Below are 22,625 nucleotides of genomic sequence, written 5' to 3' on the forward strand. Positions count from 1 at the left end.
TGGTGCAGGAGAGTGCTTCAGTCTCACCCAGTGATCTAAGATTCCCTCATTTTTCTTAAATGGTTGTTAGTTTTTCTTCATGTGAAGGGTCATGAAATCAGGAACAACTTAGTCACCATTTTGGTGACATTACTCCTACTATAAGTTTTTACTTTGTGGTTACTATGATGATTTCATGTAACAACTTATGTTTATAATAGTCTTTAAGTTGATAACAACTTAGGTTTGAATGCATTCTAAAGCTCTTAACTTTTACTCTCCTCCCATGTTTTGTTTTTGATGTTGCATTTTACATATTGTGTATTCCATAACTATGGCAGTTACAATTATTTGTATTAGTTTTGTCTTTTAACTTCATACTAACTTTATAAACAATTAATCCACTATATTTACCATATTTACCTTTACCAGTGTGATTTATACTTCCATTTGTTTTCTTGTTACTGATTTGTGTCTCATCTCTTCAGCTTAAGGAAGTCCTTTTAATATTTTTTGCAAGTCTGGTGTAGTGGTGAAGAACTCCTTTAACTTTGGATTGTATAAAAAACTATTTCTCTCTCTTTCAATCTTGAATGATGACTTTGGCAGATACAGTAGTCTTGGTTGGGATATTTTTTTTCTTACAACATTTTGAATATATCATTCTACACTTTCTGATCTAAAAAATGTCTACTGAAAAATCTGCTTTACTTCTATCCTTTTTTTGTATGTGACAATTTGTTTTTCTTTTGCTGCTCTTAAGATCTTTTTTCTTTATCTTTAATTTTTGACATTTTAAATTATGTGTCTTGGTTCCTGTTATTTGGAACTCTCTGGACATTCTATATCTGTATGTCTGTTTCCTTCCTTGCGTTAAGGCAGTTTTCAGCCATTATTTCTTGAAATAAAATTTCTGTCTCTCTTCTTCTGGGGCTCCTACAATGTGAATGTTAGTCTGTTTGATGCTTTCCCATAAATCTCTTAAGGTATTCTTTTTTTTTTTTTTCTGCTCTGATTGGGTGAGCTTCTCTTCCTTGTCTTTGAGTTCACTGATCCTTTCTTGTTTCATCTAGCCTGCTATTGATTCCCTCTAATGTATTTTTCAGTTGAATCAATATATTCTTTAGGTCTGTGAATTCTGTTTGGCACTTTCTTATATTATCTATGTCCTTGTTGAAATTCTTACTGTGTTTATTTATTCTTCTGCTGGGTTCAATGAGCATCTTTTTTTTAAAGATTTTCTTTATTTATTTGACACAGAGAGAGACAGCCAGTGAGAGAAGGAACACAAGCAGAAGGAGTGGGAGAGGAAGAAGCAGGCTCCCAGCGGAGCAGGGAGCCCAATGTGGGGCTCAATCCCAGGACCCTGGGATCACACCCTGGGCCAAAGGAAGACGCTTAACGACTGAGCCACCCAGGTGCCCCATTGAGCATCTTTTTTAAAAAAGATTTTATATATTTATTTGAGAGAGAGAGAGCAGGAGGAGGGACAGAGGGAGAGGGAGAGAGAGAATCTCAAGCAGACTCTGAGCTGAGCATAAAGCCTGATGTGGAGCTTGATTTCACAACTCTGAGATCATGACCTGAGCCAAAATCAAGAGCTGTATGTTTAACCAACTGAGCCACCCAGGCACCCTAGTGAGTAATCTTTACAAACATTACTTTGAACTCTTTATCAAGTAAATTACTTATCTCTGTTTCATTAAGTTCCCCCCCTACTCCCAGGGTTTTATCTTTTTCTTTCATTTGAAACAGGTTCCTCTTTTTCTTCATTTTTCTTGACTCTCTGTTTTGGTCTATGCATTAGATGAAACAGCCACCTCTCCCTCCCGTGAAGGCTTAGCCTCATATAGGAAATGAACCTTATTGTTCAACTCTGCCCTAGCTATTGGTTGTCTTTCAGACCTTTGTGATTGTCCAGGCAGCCTATTTTATTTTTAATATCTCCTAGTAGTTGAGAGTGTGCCAAGATGTCAGTGTCCCAAAGGGGAGGATCTCTATCAACATCCAGCTTCAGTCTGATTAGAAACCAGACCCTCAGGCAACAGTTTTTGAAGAATGCAAATATATACAGTCCTGTAAGACTGCAAGTTTGAGCCCCATTGGACACCAGAGCCAGGCTAGAGTTGTTCCCTGAGCAGCAGTCACAAAAATTGGGCCTCTACATAATACTATATGCTCTATCCCGGGAGATGCCAATGAGCAGTAGTGAGGCAGAGGGACAGCACAATGAGAGTGTTCCCAGCCTATGTTTTCTGAGAGCAACTTAGTAGCTCCTAGATGTGTGTCAAACCTTAAACCTGCCCTTAAGACTGAAGTTCCAGGACAAGCAAGTAGGCCTCTTTCACAGAATAGCTGGGTGTGTATTCCAGTCTGCTGCCTGCCTGTGCAGTGCCTTGGGGGTAGTAGCCTGCCAAGAACGATCTTTCTGATTGTTACAGACTTGTGGGGGACAGAAACATAAGATTCCCTGGCCACCAGAGCCAGGTATTCAAGGGTTAGCCCCTGGGTGGCAGCTGCAAAAACCAAGACACCATACATAAAACCTGGGGCACCAGATACACTAAACACACCTCAGAGATTCTGGCACCCTGAAGCATAGCAAAGGAAGAGCATGAAAATAGTGCCATACTCTAAGGTCTCAGGAAAGGTTTACAGTCAGGCCTTAGATATATGCTTAATTAGAAACCTGATGTTCAGGCTGCAGCTATGATAATAAGCTAATTAAAACTCTTTCAAAGAAAGAGTGAGGTCTTGGGTCTGTTTTCCCTTGCTATGCCCTCAGGGTGGTAGTTGTTAAAGAACACTTCCTCCACTGGATACAGTTCTGTAAGACTAGTGAGTGTAAGCCCTGCTAGCCACCAAAGCCAGGCAATGTAGAGGTGTTCTCTGGCAGCAGCTGCAAAAATCATGACACCAGAAAAGTTATAAACTCCTTTATGTAAGATACTAATGAGCTGGAGCAAGGCAGGGGAGTGTAAAGATCACACCCATATAGTCCTCTTTCTCAGAAGGACTAAGTGTGTATTTCAACCTGATAATCTGTGCAGTATCCTGGTAGTGGTAGCATACCACAAACTGTCTCTTCAATTGTTACAGTCCCATGGGACATATTTTATGCAAGCCCCCTACATCTCCAGAGTAAGGTGATCAAAAGACATCCCTTAAGCAACAGCCACAAAAGTGAGGTCACCAAATGTAAAAACTTGGGCACCAAATATGTGTGGAAGCTTCCTTCCAGAAGATACTAGTGCTTTGGAGTGTGACAGAAGAAGAGTGCAAAAATTGTTTCCACTGGCTACAGTGAGGTAACGAAGGAGTACAAAGGTAGAAACTGCTGTAAAAATAAATAAAAAAGGAAAAAACAGAAACTTAAAAAATAAAAAGGGAAAGGAAAATAAGGAAAGTAAGAAAAAAAAAAGATGGTACCCACTGACTTTAGTAGGCCTGAGGGAGAGCAGGAAGATGTTGTCTGCTTGCCTCTGTCCCTAAAGAGTATTAAGAGTATTTCAGCAGATATCTGACCCTCAAAATTTGCAAATTAATCTATTTCACATAAAGTCTTGGCACTTTTCAAGGGGCTGCTTTGTACTGAGCCCTAAATGAGTGACTGTGCAAAGGAGGCCTTTAAGAGCTGTTTCTCAGTTTGCCACAGCCCTGTGGGTCTCATGGGGTTGAGGCTTGTTGGTCTTCAAAGTCAGACATTTTTGAGGCTTGTCTCTCACATATCAGTCTTAAAAACTGGGGTGCCCAATATGGGATATAAACACTTTGCTCCTCAAGTTGAAGCTCCAGATTTTGAATCCCCTCCACCCAGATTGTTGATCATTGAGCCAGGGGAGGAGTTTATGGTGAAATTGCATCTCAGCTTTCCTTACCAGCTTTGATGTGGTTTCCCTCTCATTTTTTAATGTAAAGGGGTCATTCTGCCAGTGTTTAGTTTTTATTTTTGTTTTTGTTTTCCCCATAGAAAATTATTCGATATATAGCTTCAGATTTGATATGTCCTTGGGAGCAGGTGACTTCAGGTTCCTCCAATGTTGCCACTTTGAACTGGAACCAGACCTCTAAATTTTACTGCATTACTTCCTGCTCCTCTGTATATTTCTAACCAAACTATAGTATTCAGTATTAGTCACCTCTCAGCTTTTTTTCTCTTTCTACCTTTGACTCATGAGGGTTTCCAATAAGAATGCTTACTCTTACTCTTTGGCAACAACTTGAAAACATGCCATCATGTAAAACTCAGTTCAGATGGAAATTCTCAGGTCATGGAAATCTACATCCAACTCCAGAAGATCAGGAAATCTGCTAGTCTATAATAATAGCTACTGGAATTTTGCTACTTCCTTTCCCCATAGTAGCCAGTTTGAAATTCAGTTTCTGTAAACCAGTTGTTCCCTTTCCACTTCATCAATTCAGTACATTGAAAATTCTCAAAATACCTTAATTGTCCATGTGTGGTAAATTTTGAACCCTGGGAGATTAACTCTTTCAGATTCTTAAAGGATAATACCATACTTTTACTTGTAATTACATATTGAATTTGTAATTCACCTAAAGGCTTAGTATTTGGTCCAAAGAGTTAATATGACACCTAAACTACTTACTACTTAAAAGTGGAATGTAGTTTTAAGTTTATATTATAAGCACTAACTTTACTTTTATGGTGAGTTATAGTGCTGTAAAATGTGCAAAAGAATGTAAGGAAAAACCAATTTACTTATAGTAGCAATTTTATAGTAGGGAAGTTAAATTTTCAAATAAGAGTATTGTGCTTGACATTTTTAAAGAAATGATCACAGGCTACATAAGAATAATTCATTTATCTATGATAAGTATTATATCTGTACTCTGTGCTAGTATTTAAAGCTTTCTAAAAGTGAACAACATAACCAATCATGCATAAACTGCATTTAAGGTCATATAGATTGTTGTACAAAGTTATTTTATCTCTCAAAATTTCTTCCTTCCTTTTACTGAAACTATCAGGTTAAGGAGTCTTTGGTCAGTATTATAAGATTCTGAATGGTATCCAATGGTATCTAAGTGGATTTCGACAAATCTACTTGCAATATATGGAAGCAAATATACAAAGATTTTTTTGGTGACTTTTTGAAAAGCTGATTCAAGGAGATATATTTTTCTGTCCTATTTGTCTTGCATCATGTTTCTGTAATAAGCATACAGATATGTGATAAAATTGTTCATTGTAATAACTTAAAGCAATCTCACCGATTTACTGAGCTGTTATCTCATAAGATCAAACATTATCATCTTTCTGCCAGCATTGTATAAGGCATCCCAGCCTTTAAAATTCAAGAACCAGCCATTACTTTCTTTGATGTTATATCTTTCTCTCTCTCTCATTGCAATAGGAATTTATATGTCAAAAAAAGCCCAAAGATTCCACTTTAATGGTGGCCAATTGAAAAGTACATATATTAATTAGCTCACTAATATAAAAACCCTGTGTTCAAAGCACCATCTCTAGGCAGCAACTTCAAAGTAGGTGTGAGTATTTAGAACTGAAATACCTTTTCTCTGCAAACAGCAGGATATGTAGCTCCAAATAGTTTTATTTCAAAATTATATTCTTAGGGTGGGGCCCTCTAGATAGTCATTCTGATAATGCTTCCATTAACTCCAATCATATCTGGACACCTTCTTTAAGCAGTGATTTCAGATGTAGGTTAATAAAGCACAAGAAAACCAGTTTCATTAATTCATAATTACAGAGCTCTCTTCTTCCCTAGAAACCTTGTTCTTTCTTTTAATTTCTCTGTCCTAGTTTTCCCTCCTTTCTTCTCCTCAGCCACTCTGTCCAAATGGATATTCTGAAGACAACCACTTCCCTTCTCCTTCCTGCATGCAAAGTGTCTGTACTATTTAAATTTTTAGCATAAGTGATGAAAGTGATGTATTGAGTTTCATAAATGCCAAACTGAGAAGCTGAGGATTGCTTATATTCAAATCCCCCATAATGGCTCTGAAATAATAGACATAGCCACTAGAAAAATAAAGGTAAAGAGATTGCCAGAAGGGGGACACATGTTTTTCTCCCATTCATTTATGATGTGATAATGTTTTCTGTTTCTAATGAAATTCTGTGAGCTCTGCTGATAGAGCTTTCTTAATAAACACAAATTTGTTCAGTGATGTCTAGTAATGTTTAAAAAGAAAGAAGTTGGGCAAGCTCCAAAAAAATCTAAATTTCACAGAATGTTCATCTCTCAGATTTTTTTTGCCCCCCATAACAATATTAGATATGTCAACTAAGTCAAGAGAAACAAAAACAAAAAAAAAAAAAACCTCTTGGGACTATATCAAAATAAAAGAGATTTTGCACAGTGAAGAAAACCATCAACAAAACAAAAAAGCAGCCTACTGAATGGGAGAAGATATTTGCAATGATATATCCAATAAGGGGTTAGTATCCACAATATATAAGGAACGTCTACAACTGTCAGCTTTATAGCTTGCTTTCTTTCATCTATTTATGGGTTTTGTGTGACCTACATTAAACCCTAAAATATGTTTGGTAAGGTATAATGAACTATTTGGGTCTCCTATATCCCTGATCATTAAACTGTAGATTGGGACAGTATTAAAAAAAAACTATATTTATCATTTGATACTTTGTAGCCAGAAGCCTGATCTTCCATTTCCATAACCCAGACTTTTCAGATAATCTCAAGCAAATTGTGTAGAAATGGTCTTGGTCTGATGCAACTTAGCTTTGGTCTGTTTCTTCAAGTTTAATATTGACTTAGTAAAAGTAACAACACAAATAGAAGGAATAACTTACGCATATGTGGTGTATACAGGACAAATTTTAGCTCACCACTGTTTATCGTCAGGCAAGTTACTCTCCCTCTATGAGGTTCTACTTACTCATTTGTATTGGGAGCTTCCACAAGTTTATTAGAAGGGCCAGATGAGATGCTTGCTATATTGTGAAAGTACCCAAGAAATTGATAACCCAGAATACAATAGGCATCCAATACATTTTCAGTGAATGAACAAATTTCCATGCCCTTTATTCAGTAATAGGTTAGTGGCTCTGAAATTTATGCATACATTACTTCAATTGTCACTCCCCCTTGCCTGTGCATTTATCTCTTAGAAAGACTGAAGAATTTTATTCTCATTCACAAATAAAAGTCTTCATATAAAAGAGACTTACTTTCACAGTTTGGAAAAAGATTCATGTATTTATTGTATCTTAGTAACAATATATTTACTAAAGAAATGTTTAAGGTAAAATATCCAATTTTCATTTGGTTGAAAACATCTGTAAAAACTTGAGCTAGTTCAAAGTATCTTGAATTTCAAAGAGGAAACAGGCAAATTCTATGTTTCCTACCTCTCCCACATTTCTTACACACTGTCACCCCCACTATATCCCTGTGACCACAACTATCACACAAGAAGACTTCCATTGTTCCTTAATTTCCATTAAACAAATTGTCTGGGTGGTCATTCTGTCCTTCGGGGAAAGCTAGGAAACATAAAGTCATAATTGAAGAGTTATTTTATTTTTGGCTAATCATTGATGAACCACTCTCCCTGCTCATAAGGCGGGAACGGGTCACAGAGCTTCCATGGCGAGATAGCTGGTCACGAAACTCTGAGGCCATGAAATAATAGAGAATTGGATCCAAAAGACAGCAGAGACTTGCAAGGCATAGACAAAAAGGGTGGAAATACAGTGTGCTTTGAACAATGGGGCAACTACTAATGATGGTTTCCTTCACCATAGTGTAAAAAATAAAGTTAATATGATAAGGAGTGAAGCAGATGAAAAAGACTGCAGCACACATAAAAACCATCCTCAGTGCTTTCTGCCTCTCACTGATTCCTTGGAAAGCCATTGGTGGCTGTCTCAAGGATATAGTAGTTTTCCAAGTACACCATGCAATGATTACTACTGGGACCACAAATCCTGCCAGCTCAGCAACTGTAATCATTCCAACCAAAGCCACTGCATTCATTTTCTTATAACCAAGATCAGCAAAACAGGACTCATTGTTGTTGTCTAAGTAGGTGCTTCTCAGAAGGGGAAATGGCAAGCAGGCAGTTCCCACGATGATCCAGATGGCAGCACTGATGCCCACATCGTACCTACGCTTCCAGTTTCTGGCCCTAAAGGGCTTGAGGAGAAAGAAACATCTCTGAAGGCTGATGCACGTCAGGAAACAAATGCTGGCATACATGTTGAGATACTTCAGGTAGAAGCACAGCAGGCAAAGGGCCTTCTGGAAGGGCCAGTGGTGGCTGATGTAATAGTAAATCCGGAGGGGTAAGGACAGCACGTGAGCAAGGTCAGCCACAGAGAGGTTGATCATGAAAATGATGGCTTTATTTTTCTTGCTGATGAAGCGGCACAGAACCCACAAGGCTGCACTGTTGGCCAGAAGACCAGGGATGAATATGAGGATGTAGGTGGCTGCATAGAGGGTGTTCTGAAATGTCACAACAGTAGCATTGCACTCAGTCTCATTATTGCTGGTACTGTTGCTACCCATCTTGAATATTTCAGTATACTCATCAAGGTAAGCCGTGGAGTTATAATCCCTGCTTAATCAAAGAAAAAAAAGAGTATAATGACTAACCAGTTCTATAGGCGACACCCAGATTCCTTTTTATACTTAAAGAAACAGAATATTAGAATTAGATAAGACCTTTATTTCAGATGAAGAAGTAGATGCTCAAGGAATATATAGTACTGATCCAAGGTCACCTAATCAATCAGGAAAGCATGGAATTGTCCCCCAACTGCCCTCCCAAATTGTCTAAGTTGTGTCTTGTAGGCAAGGATGTCCTGAAATATTTAGCTAAATTTTTCTTACCACAACAAAAAGGGTATCGCATTTCAGTCTGTTCCTTCTGCATCCAAATTTTTCTTGCCCCAAGCCCTGCTCATTTACAATTGCAGGGATAGAAATCCAACTTCACCTTTTACATCCCTTTCTCCTCCTTTGGGTTCTGACTTCCTACCGTACTACAGCACTTGGAAAATGGCCCTGCATCTTTAGCCTGCATTGCCAGTATACTAGCTGAGTTTCAGGACTTGGGAACACTACCTTCTTATCATACTATCGCAATAGCATAAGCGGTTCTCATGCACATTGTCCCCACCCCCCTCTGCTTAGGTCTTATTTCAATTTACATGAAAAACATCATTAATACAGGAATTCAGAATCTGAACTAGGAACTCCCCTTAGTGATCTGAAAGGAAAGAGACTAATTTTCTGCCTAAGAATTCTGTTCTAGTGTGACATCATGGACATGGCAGATTTATCCAGTGGTCACAGTAAACATTGATTAGGGAACCAGTAAAATAGGCCACAAAATCATTTTTTGGAAACAACTTAGAGCTTAATGTTTTTTTCATTAAAATATTATCATAAGAAGAAAAGAAATATGAATGTCCTTAATCTTATTTTATGCTTTAGTGTGGTTTTTATTATGTAATAAATATAGGACATGGGGAATATAAAGTAATCTTTAGGACTTCTCATGGTCTGGTCATGGATTTACACAGGCTGCCTGCAAATAATAACAACTTCATTATTTTACTTTCACACTCTTGTAGAATTTTAGACTGGAAAGAACCTTTAAAAAATCATTTAATTCAGCCTTCACATAATACATGTAGAAGTAATGCCAAAAGAGAGGTTTATTTAAGTCCACAAAGCTACTAAACAGAAGATGTAGGACTTCAAATGGAAGTACAAGGTGCCTAATCCTTATAAACACCCTTCTCTTCATTTGTCTTCCTCCCCAAAACAAATTTTACAAACATAGCCTCTGTTCATATTGCAAGAATGTTTACTGCATTTAGGGCTAAAAGCGGAATACCATAGTGAGGTTGTTCTTTAGGAGGAAATAACACTTTTGTTGTTTTAATTGTTTTTGTTTTGTTTTGTTTTAAGTAATTTTACAAAACAAAGGAGTGGTTTGCTTTTAGAGTCTCCTCCTAAGTAGCAGAATGACTTCCTATAGCATGTTAAGTGCTATTCCAGGGAACAGAAATGTGAATTGAAAACAGAACCCCAGATGATTAATTCACATATAAAGAAGTCAACATTCTGAGCTACCGTATTCTAAAGAGTACTCTCACTTTCCCTCCCCTAATATCTCATCCTTGCTACTTGGCTTGTGTTATGTCTTAAAAAGTCATGAAATCATCTTGCTTCTGTATGTATGACTTTGAATAGAAGGTGGAGGGTTGTTCACAGGTGAAATGAGGAAATAATTATCATGGTATGACTATCAGCAGTGCACCCCAGAATCTGCAATGAAATTTTTCTCATGCATTATCTAATTTCATTCTCATAGCCATCATCAGAGGTAGGTACTATTCTTACTCTTGTACTGCAGATGAGATAACTGAAGTTCAGAGAGATGCAGTAAATTTTCTGGGGTAACAGACCTAGAAAATAGTAGAAATGGGATAACTATTATGCTTTATTTTCTCCAAAGTCTATGCAATTTTCACTACACCACCTTCTCTCTGCTTAGGAAGGACTACTTAAAGAATGGGGCTTATGACATCTGGAGGGCACACTACAGAAGAACCTTTCTAATCTAATAGTAGGACCTTAAAATCTTATAATACTAGGATTACTCTAGGTGGGCTATTATAATATAACTAAACACCTGTCCCCACATATACTACCCATCTTTCCTCAACACCCACTTTGACTTCGTTATTGGCAATGTTTCTACTATTATCTATTATCCATGCAAAAACTGTGAGAAACCAAGGGAAGATTCATCAAGTGCACTACAATTCCAAGAACTGAGAACATCTCACACCCACCCAAATCACACTTCCACTTTTGTATTTTATAGACATGGGTATTTGTTCCTGCTTCACTGGTGTAGAAAGTTTCACTTACTAAAGGGGGGTGTTGCATTCACACCTCTGTGTTAAATAACAGAAACCTATTATGCCAGAACAGCAAGCTAGAGATCAAGTTCACACCGTGTGTGTGTGTGTGTGTGTGTGTGTGTGTGTGTGTGTGTGTGTGTTGGGAGGGAGGTATGCCTCTGCAATTCACAGTTTATTGTGAGCTTAGAGATTTGCATGGTCTGCTTTCCAAAATCTCTTCTCCAGACTGAAGGGAAAATAGGATGGTTTTTGCTCCAAATCTGGTGACAATTAAATGTAAAATTCCCATGGTAGGGTGAAGCTGGGGAAATTTGATTTGGCTAGGGCAGAAATATAAGCTCTCTCAGGAAATATTTAGCTTGCTGTGGACAATCTGTGACATTTCTGAAATTTAAGAAAGGAGAACAATCTAAGAAGCCACTAATAGAAAAATGCTGAAGAGAAGGGCTAACGTTGGAGTAGATTCCTTCTGTGTCTCTGCTTCTGTCACTGTCTCTGTTTCTCTCCTTTTTGTTGACTATTTCTAGTTGGCTTGTACCACCTCTGTTGCCAATTTTTCTCCCCTTCAACCTAGATATATCTTTGGTTCTTGTCTCAGAAAAACGTGTATGATTGGTGATTTACTCCTGAGTCTAAGCTCTCCTTCCAATAAGTGTCATGACTCTCCTCCCAGAGACTCAAGCTGAAAAGTAGGAATTTAGCTAACCCCTATCACTACTTTTCCCCCATATCCAATCAGAAACCAGGTGATTTTCCTTCCTAAATTCTCTCCAATCCATCTATACTTCTACTGTTGCCATCCTAATGTAAGCCACTGTCACCTTTCTTCTTGACTATTGAAACGGATTGATTTACCATATTCCCTGCACTCCAGTCTTAACCCCTGCAGTCCATTCCCCACACTGTGTCTAACACTAACATTAATTTCCACTACCATTTATTGAGGTATACCATTTATTTACAGGCTAAGCCCTCCTCATGTATTATCTCATTAATCCTCATAGCAGCCCTATGATTTATTACCATATTACTGATGAGGAAACTGAGACCAAAAGAGGTTAAGTAAGTTGCAACAAAGTCACAAAACTTGCTTTGTGTAGAGGTAGTATATTAGAATTGGAACCTATGCTTGTTTCCATACTCTCTTACCTTTGTTGTGGCACTTACTAACTCCTTCTAACACTTTCTATACTGTGGCCCAAATAATCTTTTTTTGAAATATGCCATTCTCCTCCCTAAAATCCTTTGCTGGCTCTCTATTGTATGAAGGCCAAACTTTTCACCATGGCCTAAAGGTTATAGCTAATATGTCTCTTGTGCTCTTCAACATCACTTCATTCTATTCTCTTCCTCATTCTCTATGTTTCAACTACACTGAGATGTTTTCAGTTTCTAGAACGAGCCAAGCTTTTTTCCTGATGAAGGCCTCTGCACATTTTTTTCTCTGTCTGGAATTACCTCCCTCCAGGTCTTCACGTGTCTGGTTCCTTTTAATATCAGTTTGCAGGCCAGAGAGACCTTCACTGCCAATACTAGTAAACCTGCACATCATTATATATCCTCATACTCTCTGATCCTTCCTTCATAGCATCAACATTTGTAATTTAAATGTTTGTCTATTTGTCTGTTGGCTTTTTCACCCATTTATTTTTCACCCATTATGCCATTAGTTTCATTAGTGCCATAACAAGATCCGTTATGTTATTCACCGTATAATCAACAGCCTGCTACTTAGGAAGCACAGAGAAATTGCATAATTGGATTGAACTATAGACAGTAGTTCAAAGTCCCTGTTTGGAAGTATTAAGCAAAAATGCAAACTTGGATATGTTAACTAATACATGTCTGTTGTTTGCCATTTCCCTACGATGTTGTCTTCTGATTTGGGCTATTATCATCAGTATTCCTTGAACCTACCCTTTTCAACTCATAAAATTCATACCTGTAGAAGTTTGATAGAAATGCAAAATAATTAATTTAGAAATCACAAATGGTCAGACATATCCTATGGGTAGAAACCAGCACCACCCAAGATCTCTGAGTATCATTAAGACTATTATCTGGACCTCAGAAAGAAGCTAGCCCTTGTGGTCTACTTCTAAAAGCATTTCAAACCTTTATTTTTCTTGGCTGCCATTAAGCAAAGGGTAAAACTGCCTCATCTCATTAGCAAATAACTTCTTACCTGCCTATGCATAAGAATTGAAAGGAGAGTGAGAAGGCTCCCTCTGTAGTCACCAAAGTTCTCCACACATTAAAAGTAAGCATAAAGGAAGGATAACTTTAGTTTCCCCCCCCATGGCTTTTTGAGGACTCTGGCTGCCTTAATCAACATATATTTAATACATACAATCTTATAAACTCTGTACTAGGTCCTGTGGAGATACAGAACTATCTGCCATCATCTCTGTCCCTGAGAAACTTCTGGTCTAGTGGGGGAAATATTTTTAAAATCTCCAACATCATAATCAATACATGACAAGAACTGTGGTAAATTGCATAGGTGATAAGAAATCCTCATATTATCATAGCATCATCCCTGTAAGGTAAGTGAGACAATACCAGTAATACACCTACCTACTATAGTCTTTAACTGACAAACAGGTGTATTCATGAACAATTAAATACCTTATTCAAGGTCACCTAGTAAGAACATAATGGAGCTGAGACCAGAAGTCAGACTTGTAGGCTGCTTAATGGTCTTTTTACAGCGTCAGACTGCTTCTATTGAATTCTGAGAGATAGAGTACCTCAAGCCAGAAGAGAAGACACTTGTTCCAAGCTATCTGCGTTTTCTTATTGGTGTCTGTGGGGACAGGGTTGGAAGGAAAAATAGAGATAGTAGCTGAGGAAGAGATAAAGTTAACTTATTTTGCCTGGAGTATACACTATTGAATTTAAACCCCAATAACCCTGCAAAGTTTGGTCAAGCTTCATCTCTTCAAGAAAGCCTGCACTATTACCAAAGCCATTCATTTAGGATTCAGTAGATTATGATTTCATACAGCAAATTAAAATTCTGCTACGAGTGTATCCAGTATGTTGATTGCTAAGAATGGTGGAGTGAGGTGGGAAATTTCAGAGAAGAATAATGCATGATTGTTGTCCTCAAAATATTTATAGTCATTTAAGAGAGACAGACATAAGAATAACTAACCATAATAGATTTTTGAAATGTGCCATGAAAGAAATAATAAAGAAGTTTCTATGGGAATAGAAACAAATCTTGCACAGAAGAGGAGGATTGGAAGTTCAACTTACAGGTAAATCCATTTTCAAAAAGCAGTTTGGGTGTGCAGGGTACAGGAGAAGAAAGTGTGGGAGAAGAATAACAGCAATGAATAGATAGCATTCAAACATCCTGAAGTTAAATGGCCTATAGATAGCAATAATAGTTGTTCTAGTCCAGCTGGAAAACTGAGTGAGATGGTGGGGAAGATGGGATGAAAGGTAAAAATGGGGGAAGGTAGCAAAAGGAAAAAAACTAAAAAGGTAGATGCAACCCAGTCATGAAGGGTTTTAGGGGAAAGCATTGAAGGATTCTGGGAAGATATGTCATATTACCACACTGATGTTTCGAAACAGTCACTCTGGCAGAAGTGTAGAAGATGGATTGGAAAGATGGGATGTGAGAGACAGGAAGTCCATATCAGCTGGGGGTTTGTAGAGTGACCAACAGTTTTGTTTGCCTAAGACTGAGGGTTTCCTGAGACATAGGATTTTCAGTGCTAAAACTATGAAAATCCAAGGAAAATAGTACAGTTGGTTACCCTACTGGTGCAACAGTTGAGGTAACAACAACAGCAACAACAATGAATTGGCATGGTAGGAATCACAGAATTTCAAGTAAAAATCATGTATGGAATTAGCCAGTTTGGGACACCATTTGACTGAGGAGTCAGAGATACATTCAGTTATAGAATGTGTGACAATTTATAAAAAGATATCACAGTTTTGCACTTTTCCAAAGCCCTTTCAGATTATCCTTATTATTGGACTTTTCAAGTTTGTACTCTCTGCCAAGCCTCATCAATTCTTTTTTTTTTTTAAGGATTTTACTTATTTATTTGACAGAGACAGAGAGAGAGAGAGAGAGACAGCCAGGGAGAGAGGGAACACAAGCAGGGGGAGCGGGAGAGGAAGAAGCAGGCTCCCAGCAGAGGAGCCCAATGCAGGGCTCGACCCCAGGACTCCAGGATCATGCCCTGAGCAGAAGGCAGACACTTAATGACTGAGCCACCCAGGCGCCCCCCAAGCCTCATCAATTCTTGACTCTCTAACATTAGAATTGCTAAGTTTCACAATACTAGCTTGCACCATACACTCCCAGAGACTTCAAATATTTAAATCCCTCCAATTCTGATCATTCAACCCAGCACCCACCCTTATCTTACTTCCTCCCTTACTCAGCCTACATTAAATGGTCAAACCAACTACTCTCACACAAGAAACCTCAACTTCCTTGTTCACCATTCTTCTGCTCTACCAGACTGGCAATGCCTTAATCCCAGATCAAGTCCGCAATCCATTTTCTTTTTTACTATCCAAAAATCCACTTTCTTTTTTACTATCCAAACTGCTGAATAATCCTATTAAAAATACTAGGATTTATTTGGAATGCCCAAACTAGAAATTTATGATCTCCAGCCTAAGATTTGTTTGTTCCAGTATGTTTTTCCATTTCTTCACTCTCTATTCTTTATGTACTTCAAGGTGGTGTATATACCCTCACAACCTCACTGAGACTGCTTAGCAAAAGTGACAAGTGACCGTCACGTTGCTAAATCATGCAGGGCTTCTTTGCTGCCCTGGACGCAGTCTGACCACTTCCATCTTTTTGCAAAGTTCTCTTCCTTTGGCTTTCAAACAAGAATTTCTTAATTCTCCTCTTAGCTATCTGTCCATTTATACTGAGTTTCTCTCATGGTTTCTTTTATTTTTTCACATCCTTTAAATGTTTGTTTTCCCTAGGTCTGCATCTTCTCTTCTTATTCACCATCTTCATGCTGAGTAACATCACCTAACATCACCTACATTAATGGCTTCAGTTACCACCCATATCTTAATCACTTTCATATCTCTCTGTCCAGGCCAGGTCTCTCCTAAGTTATTAAACCCATTTTTCCAGCATCCAGCTAAAATTTCACATATGAATGTCTCCAGGCATCTCAAAATGCATATGTCCAAAGCAAAAGTCATAATATTTCCTGACCTTTTACTTATCCACCACTTCCAGAATTCTTAGAACAATCCTAGACTCCTTCTCTCTCATTCAATCAACCATGTTTTCTCTCCCTCTCTCATTGTCACACACTCTCTTCCCTCTCTGAATTATTGAAACACCCACTAACTGATCCATCTCCCTTCAGGATTGTCCTGTTAAAATCTATTATCTACTCTGCTATCACAATGATGTATTAAAAATGCAAGTTGGGGCTATCATGTCACCATAGGAATTGCTTTAATGATACACTCACTGCATTATACAAAATGTTTCCATTTATGTCCATATTTCTAACTAAACCATGAGCACTTTGAAGGCAAAAACCACATCTCACTCATTTTTAAATCTCTAGAATCTAGCAGAATGACTGGCACATAGTCATTCAGTAAATATCTTTAATTGAAAAAATACTCTGCTTTATGACAACTCATATTGTTTAACTATTTATGGATCTCTCTTCACTAGGTTGTGAAGTCCGAGGTCATATTCTAAATTTCTTTATCTCTTTCTCTCTAACTCTAGAACAAGGCTAAACATACAGCACTATTAAAACAATTAGTTTTAACTGACCCATATAGTGATTAATTCCAAGGACTTAATCTCATTGTTGTATAATCAACTCAGCTAACCAAAACCATACTGACAATAAAGTCCAGACAAAATTATAACCTGTGAAAATGCCACATCCTCAACATACACTTCAGCCTTTAGCTCGGTAGATGTGAACCACATAGAGAGACATAAGAACAGAATTTCCAGTGCCTCCAATACCACCCTTATAGAAGTAAATGCCTCTTGGTCACTCCAGTGTGCAGTGCTCTGTCCAGGGTACATGTTGCTTACACCAAAGGCCAGGACCATGATGGGAGATGCCTCTTCTCTTGCAAAAGGGATCTGATGACAGAAGACAACCCCTAAAGGGAAGTTTCTTTCTGGATCCTATCTCAGAAGCCACTGTTTTACTCTTTCTCAGGGTTCTTTCTCAACTCTCATCTTTTTCTTGCACTGGGAAACCCTACTATGACTGTTTCCTTCTTTGTACACGATAGTACTTTTATGTGGACTTGTAGCCTACACCATAACAATGTATTCTCCCTGACAGAGGACTCTGCATCTTAGACTTATATATTCTTCACTTTGCTTACCAGATGGTTAGACATGCAGTAAATACTCAGTTCATATACATTGATTTGTAAAGACAAGAACATGGAGAATAAGCACATATTGGTAGAGCCTTAGGCAGCTTTACCTTTAATATCTCTCCCATGAGCTACTCTCACAATCAACAGTCATAGTTTGCTCCGCTACTGAATATATGGTCAAGGCAAGGATAATAAGGTTGGAGTCTAATAAGTCTGGACACCTAAGAATTCCAAAGCATATCACCCCAGATTTTTATTTAAAATGCAACAGGAACCACAAAAGCTTAAGTAGGAATATGGTCATTAAACATTAACTTTATGGGAATAACTTAATTTTGTCTCAGAGCATAAAGATATGTCAAGTCTTTAAATATAACTCAGTGTAGCTGAGTCCAAAAACTTAGGAGGTACCAATAACACATAACCCAAGGTAGTTTTGCTTCCTAACCAACTACCTAAATGCTGTGATTTCACAAAGGTAAAACCAATGTGAAGTTATACTATCATGTCATCAGAATCTGTACCAGACTTCTAAGTTTCAGAGAAATGCTAAGTCCAAGAAGTTCCCACATGCGCCCTGTCACTGTCCAAGTGTTATTCATATATTACCTTTAATCCTTGTCAGAGCTCTGAGGAAATTATTATTATACTCCTTTTATAGATCAGGAAATGGAGGCTCAGCAGGATTTTCTTTCTCAAAGTCAGCTATTATGATTTCCATTGTAATAAGATTGTTTATGAGCAGAGAAAGCTGAAACTCTTCTTATACAAATAACTTTTTGCACAAGCAAAAATTTATTTTACAGTGGCATTTCTATGGATAAGACTGTTCATCAAAAATGAAGCTATTATTTTCAGTTCTAGTTCTAGCACTTTTATTTCTATACATATACGGCAAATGACTGCCCACCAGGTGTCAGGGTAGGATTGCATCCAAAGCAAGGATGCATCTGTTTAGGAAGCTTTGCCTATGAACCCAAAATCATAATAGATCTGTGAATAGAGTACTGGGACAATGGTAGAAAACCCAATGTGACAATATCTTCTATAAGTTGGGGAAGACTTAAAAGCAGTAGGATATATTGAAAAGAGTACTAGATTTGGAGCTAAGACATTTAGATTCTTGTAACTATTAGATTGTTCTTTGTGTTGCCCTGCTAAGCCTCTTCCCTTCTGTGGTTTTCATTTCCCTCATTATTAAAATAAGACAGTTTGAACTGGATGATTTTTAACTCTCTTCCTGCTTTAACTTTCTATGATTTTATGGGCATGGACCATTTCAACCCCTGCCTCTGAATAATACTACCAGCACTGCCACTGTCATCATTAATGCAGCAACCCTAATTTCAACCCATCTACTGATTTATACTTTACAAACCATTATTACACCTATAATTGCTGTTAATCATTAGTAAAGGTATATATTATGAATAATCAGGCCTCTGGCCTGATATCATCCTCATCTCACAGGTCAGAAAACTGAGGCTCAAAGAGTGACTTTATTTACCTGAAGACATAAGGTTAGCAAGTGGCAGAGTGAGCAGAGGGAAATCTAGGCTTCTGGTATCAATGTGACTGCTCTTTTCCTATACAACTCTACAAATCTTCACTCTCTCAGTCCTTCGCCTCTTTTCACCCCTCATCATTAAGTCATAAATAACACTAAGTGAACACGTTTATCAAATTTGCTTCTCTTATTTTCTTTGATAATAAGGTCAGTATGTGGGGTTGTCATCTTTGGAAGAGAAGGGAAAATCAAATAGGTAGAGGTTTCTGAGGGGGGCCCTCCCACTCTCTAGGGGACAGCCTTTACAAGCTTTTTGGGAACCTAACTTGATTTGTCTTACTTGACCTTTTTCTTCTTTAAACCATGAAAGTCTCACATGTATTACCTAAGCCAGTCTGACCATAACCATGGTGTCCTTCATTCAATCACTCACAATCACAGCTGAAAAATAACAACTGGAATTTGGAACTCTGCTGTTTCCTGAATGGATTAGAATCAACTCTAAATCACCTACTTGATATCAGAAACACTAAGATTTGGATATATTCTGTAAGTCTAGACATTTTTTCTGTAAATTAGAGGAAGTGAAAATTATTTTTCTCCTGAAAACAAATTAAAGCAATTAGACTATTCACAAACAAAATCTTAAATGTTTAAATTTAACTTCCATGCATGCATTTTATTAGTTTTTTAATCATTTAGGAAAGAGGCCTAATTAGATATCATTTTTGCACTTAAGGCAGTATTTTGGAGGTGGAAATAATCAGGTTCTTTGGGCAGAACTGGGGTCATATCTTAACTCAGTTATCAGCTGACTAGCCTGAAGCAACTTCTTCATATCTCTGGGCTTCAGTTTCCTCATTTATAAAAGTAAGATCATAGTCCTTGCAACAAAGATTGTTGCAAAGATTAAATGGAAAATGTACAAGAAATGACCTATTTTCGTGTCTGGTACACAGTGACATTAAATAAATGTTAGTTCATTTCCCCTTTACTTGTACAGAAAGTAATCTCCACGGGTTTTTGGTTGGATCCTGTACTTTTCTGGGTTTAGAAAATCCCCAAAAATGTATAGTTGTGAGAGATGGCTAAAATCATAATTCTTAAAGTGGAAGGCTGGAAAGCATGTGTTATTTGAAAAAAAATCCTTATTATAGTAAGTATATTTGGGAATCAAAATCATTGTTCCTATAATACAAACTGTTGAAAGTACAGATCTATAAAACCTTTGTAGCTGTTGGATACATAGTACTTGGGAAATGTCAATGTAATGAGTAGGTTTTTCTAGAAGTCCAGAGTCTGGTTCCTAGAGAAACAAGTCCACAATAACCTTGTAGTGACATTTTTAAGTTTCTCAAAGGGAACTTTGGTTTTAAAAGATTGAGAAATAACGATTGGGTGACAATGTCATTGTGAAAATCAGATTTCAGAGCTATTTCCCTTGTTTGTTGTTTGTGTTTTTCATTAAAAAAGGGAAATTACTTACAAAAAAAAAACAAACAAAACTTGCCTGTGGTCTAAAAGTTGAGTTCTCAAGATAACATTATTCTGAAAGAAATATAATGGACTTGACAAAGTTTACTGGGTTCCATTTATTATCTAGGTTAGATTTCCAGAAAGTTCCCTCCAGTAAGATCTTCATGTTATGGCCCTATTATTTACCACTTAATGATATCTAACTCTTCTCAGGTACCTAGGAACCTAGAGTCAAGTCATTGCATTGTTATGAAGGAAAATAAAGACCATCTATTCTAAGCTCCCCCACTTATTACAGGTGAGAATATTGAGACCTACAAAAATAAAACAACTTGCCAAAGGCCACGCAGTGAGTCATTAGCAAAACTTGAACTAAGACAAAAACTTTTTGATTCTCTCTTTATTGATCCATCTACTTCATTACTTTGCCTGTGATACATGCAAACGAATAATAGATAAAAACTTCCCTGCAAAATATCGTGACCTGGATGTAAGTAAACTTCTTGAGCAAAAGTTTTACAATAAAGCACAGACTCTCTACCATTGTCCTGACTACTGAAACTCTTAGAGTGTTTTCACAACAGACAGCCCTGGCCTCTTTGCTTGAGCTGTGGCTGAAGGGTAGAGACTGCCCTGACTATTAGGATATCAGTTGACTTACCTCAAACACAACTGGTCATGAAAAGCCACCCAAAATCACCCATAAACATGTGCACTCATTTTTTAGCCTTATGTTCCACCACTGCCAGGGTTTGAGCAATTTGTACAACATGAACTCAACAAATTTGCTGGTTAAGCTTCAGTAGGAACTGCTTTTAACCAAAAGGGGCCTGTGTTCAACTTTTGTGTGCAAAGGCTATTACCCTGAATGCATTATCTGATTCTTGGTATGGTTCAGGCCATTTCCCACCTCAGTATGCCAGCATACCACCTCTTTCAGCAGTGAATAATTTTACCGTGTCACAATTACTAAGTGAGAAACTCCTCAATTAATAGAAATGGCAGTGACATCCTGCATCCATTTAAGCAATAAAAATAAAAATTTCCCCACTGGCAGGATCTTTGGGACTGTGACTACTCCCCACCAAAATTACAACAAAGCTTATTGTTTTATTCAGAATCATCTTGGTACCAACAGGCATGGCACAGTCCACCTTTAAGGACTCCCCAACAGAAGTTTCCTTTTGACTCAGTCATCTTGGCTCAGAACCAGAGAGGTTGCTAGTACTCAGAGTAATAAGAACAATAATCACCTGAAAAATAAGTGCCTCTTTAGGGCTCTGGTATCCAGTAGGGCTAAACTTGGGTCAACAAAGCAACTTGTAAAGGATCAAGAAACACCTCTGAACACACTCTTAAATCATTTGTCTTTACTTTTACATTTGTCTGAAATCAAGTGTCTTTACTTCACCGGCTCTCAGTTTCCCCATCTGTATTGTGGTGGATTTGAATCTCTAAGAGCTCTTTCAATGCCAAAATCTATGATCTGGTTCCTTCTAACCTGAAAGAACTTACTGTTTTTTGTATATGTGAAAACTAAACTTACCAAATCAAGAAGCTTATACACAAACTTTTCCTTCATTATGAAACTAGATAAATTATAGAGATGAACCACCATGTAGATTTGGAACCACCAAATTCAAATACTCCTTTTCTGGCTGAATATGCCAGGTTGTCCCAATGAGTCTCACAAACACAGTTTTCTTAACATTCTGTGCTCTCTTCCCTCGTTGATGGAGAAACAAAGAGCCCTCAGCAAAGAGGGACCTGCATCACATACTCCATGCTCCTTGAGAAAAGGTGGGCACTGGTGGCATTAACTGACTTTGTTGTACTCTAGTTAGACTCATGGGCAATCACCGCTGATTCTGCTTTAAGAAGGCTGAAATGAGAAACTAGGGACCATTTTCAGTTTGGACAATGGTCCCACATCTTCCTCTATCCTTGATCTTCGTACCCCCACCAATTTTCCCACATGGAACCACCAATCCCCAAATACGAGACTGTAACTTACCCTGGAGCCTTGTGGGGATTAGCACTCTTGTTTCTTTGCAGGGAGCTGAGGGTGAAAAAGCCTAACTCCGGGTGGCAGAGATCCTGCTGATAACTGACAAATTTGTTGTTGAAAGAGGAAGTTGAGTTCATTTGGTGTCTCACCACAGAAACCTTATTTGCACAAACCAAAGGTAAGTCCCTTGAGCAGATGACGGTACTCAAGTTTTATTTCATTTGTATTTCATTTGTATTGTATTGTATTGTATTTCATTGAAATTCAGAGTCTGGAACCAATGTCTGTGCAAAATCAAATAATAACTGCATACTAGCCTGACTGTTCTTCACCCTATCTCCTTCCACCAAAACTCACATGTCTATCGGTCACACTAGAATCTCCGTGGC

General features: G+C 37.8%; 1 protein-coding gene across 2 annotated transcripts; it reads right to left on the reverse strand.

The window, feature by feature from the left end:
* Positions 1-7,173: 7,173 nt before the first annotated feature.
* On the reverse strand, positions 7,174-22,392 carry LOC103671955 (P2Y receptor family member 10). 2 transcript variants are annotated; one of them, XM_008700601.2, is made up of 2 exons: positions 22,243-22,392; positions 7,174-8,556 (listed from the first exon to the last, which is right to left on the reverse strand). In XM_008700601.2, the coding sequence occupies exons 1-2, from the start codon at positions 22,371-22,373 to the stop codon at positions 7,515-7,517; spliced, it is 1,173 nt and encodes a 390-aa protein (XP_008698823.2). In that variant the 5' UTR covers positions 22,374-22,392; the 3' UTR covers positions 7,174-7,514. The 2 variants fall into 2 exon arrangements, with proteins under 2 accessions (XP_008698823.2, XP_008698824.2); XM_008700602.2 differs by having other exon boundaries at positions 7,174-8,559; positions 22,243-22,388.
* Between the last annotated feature and the right edge of the window lie 233 nt (positions 22,393-22,625).

Source organism: Ursus maritimus, assembly GCF_017311325.1.
Source record: "Ursus maritimus isolate PB19 chromosome X unlocalized genomic scaffold, ASM1731132v1 scaffold_X1, whole genome shotgun sequence".
NCBI lineage: Eukaryota > Metazoa > Chordata > Mammalia > Carnivora > Ursidae > Ursus > Ursus maritimus.

What these genes read in the sequence shown, in the direction of transcription:
- LOC103671955 (XM_008700602.2), bottom strand. Translation starts at nt 22,373, where the DNA reads ATGAACTCAACTTCCTCTTTCAACAACAAATTTGTCAGTTATCAGCAG. An exon ending in AATCCCCACAAGGCTCCAGG is followed by an intron (nt 8,560 to 22,242) that starts GTAAGTTACAGT and finishes TCTTTGATTAAG; the next exon opens with CAGGGATTATAACTCCACGG.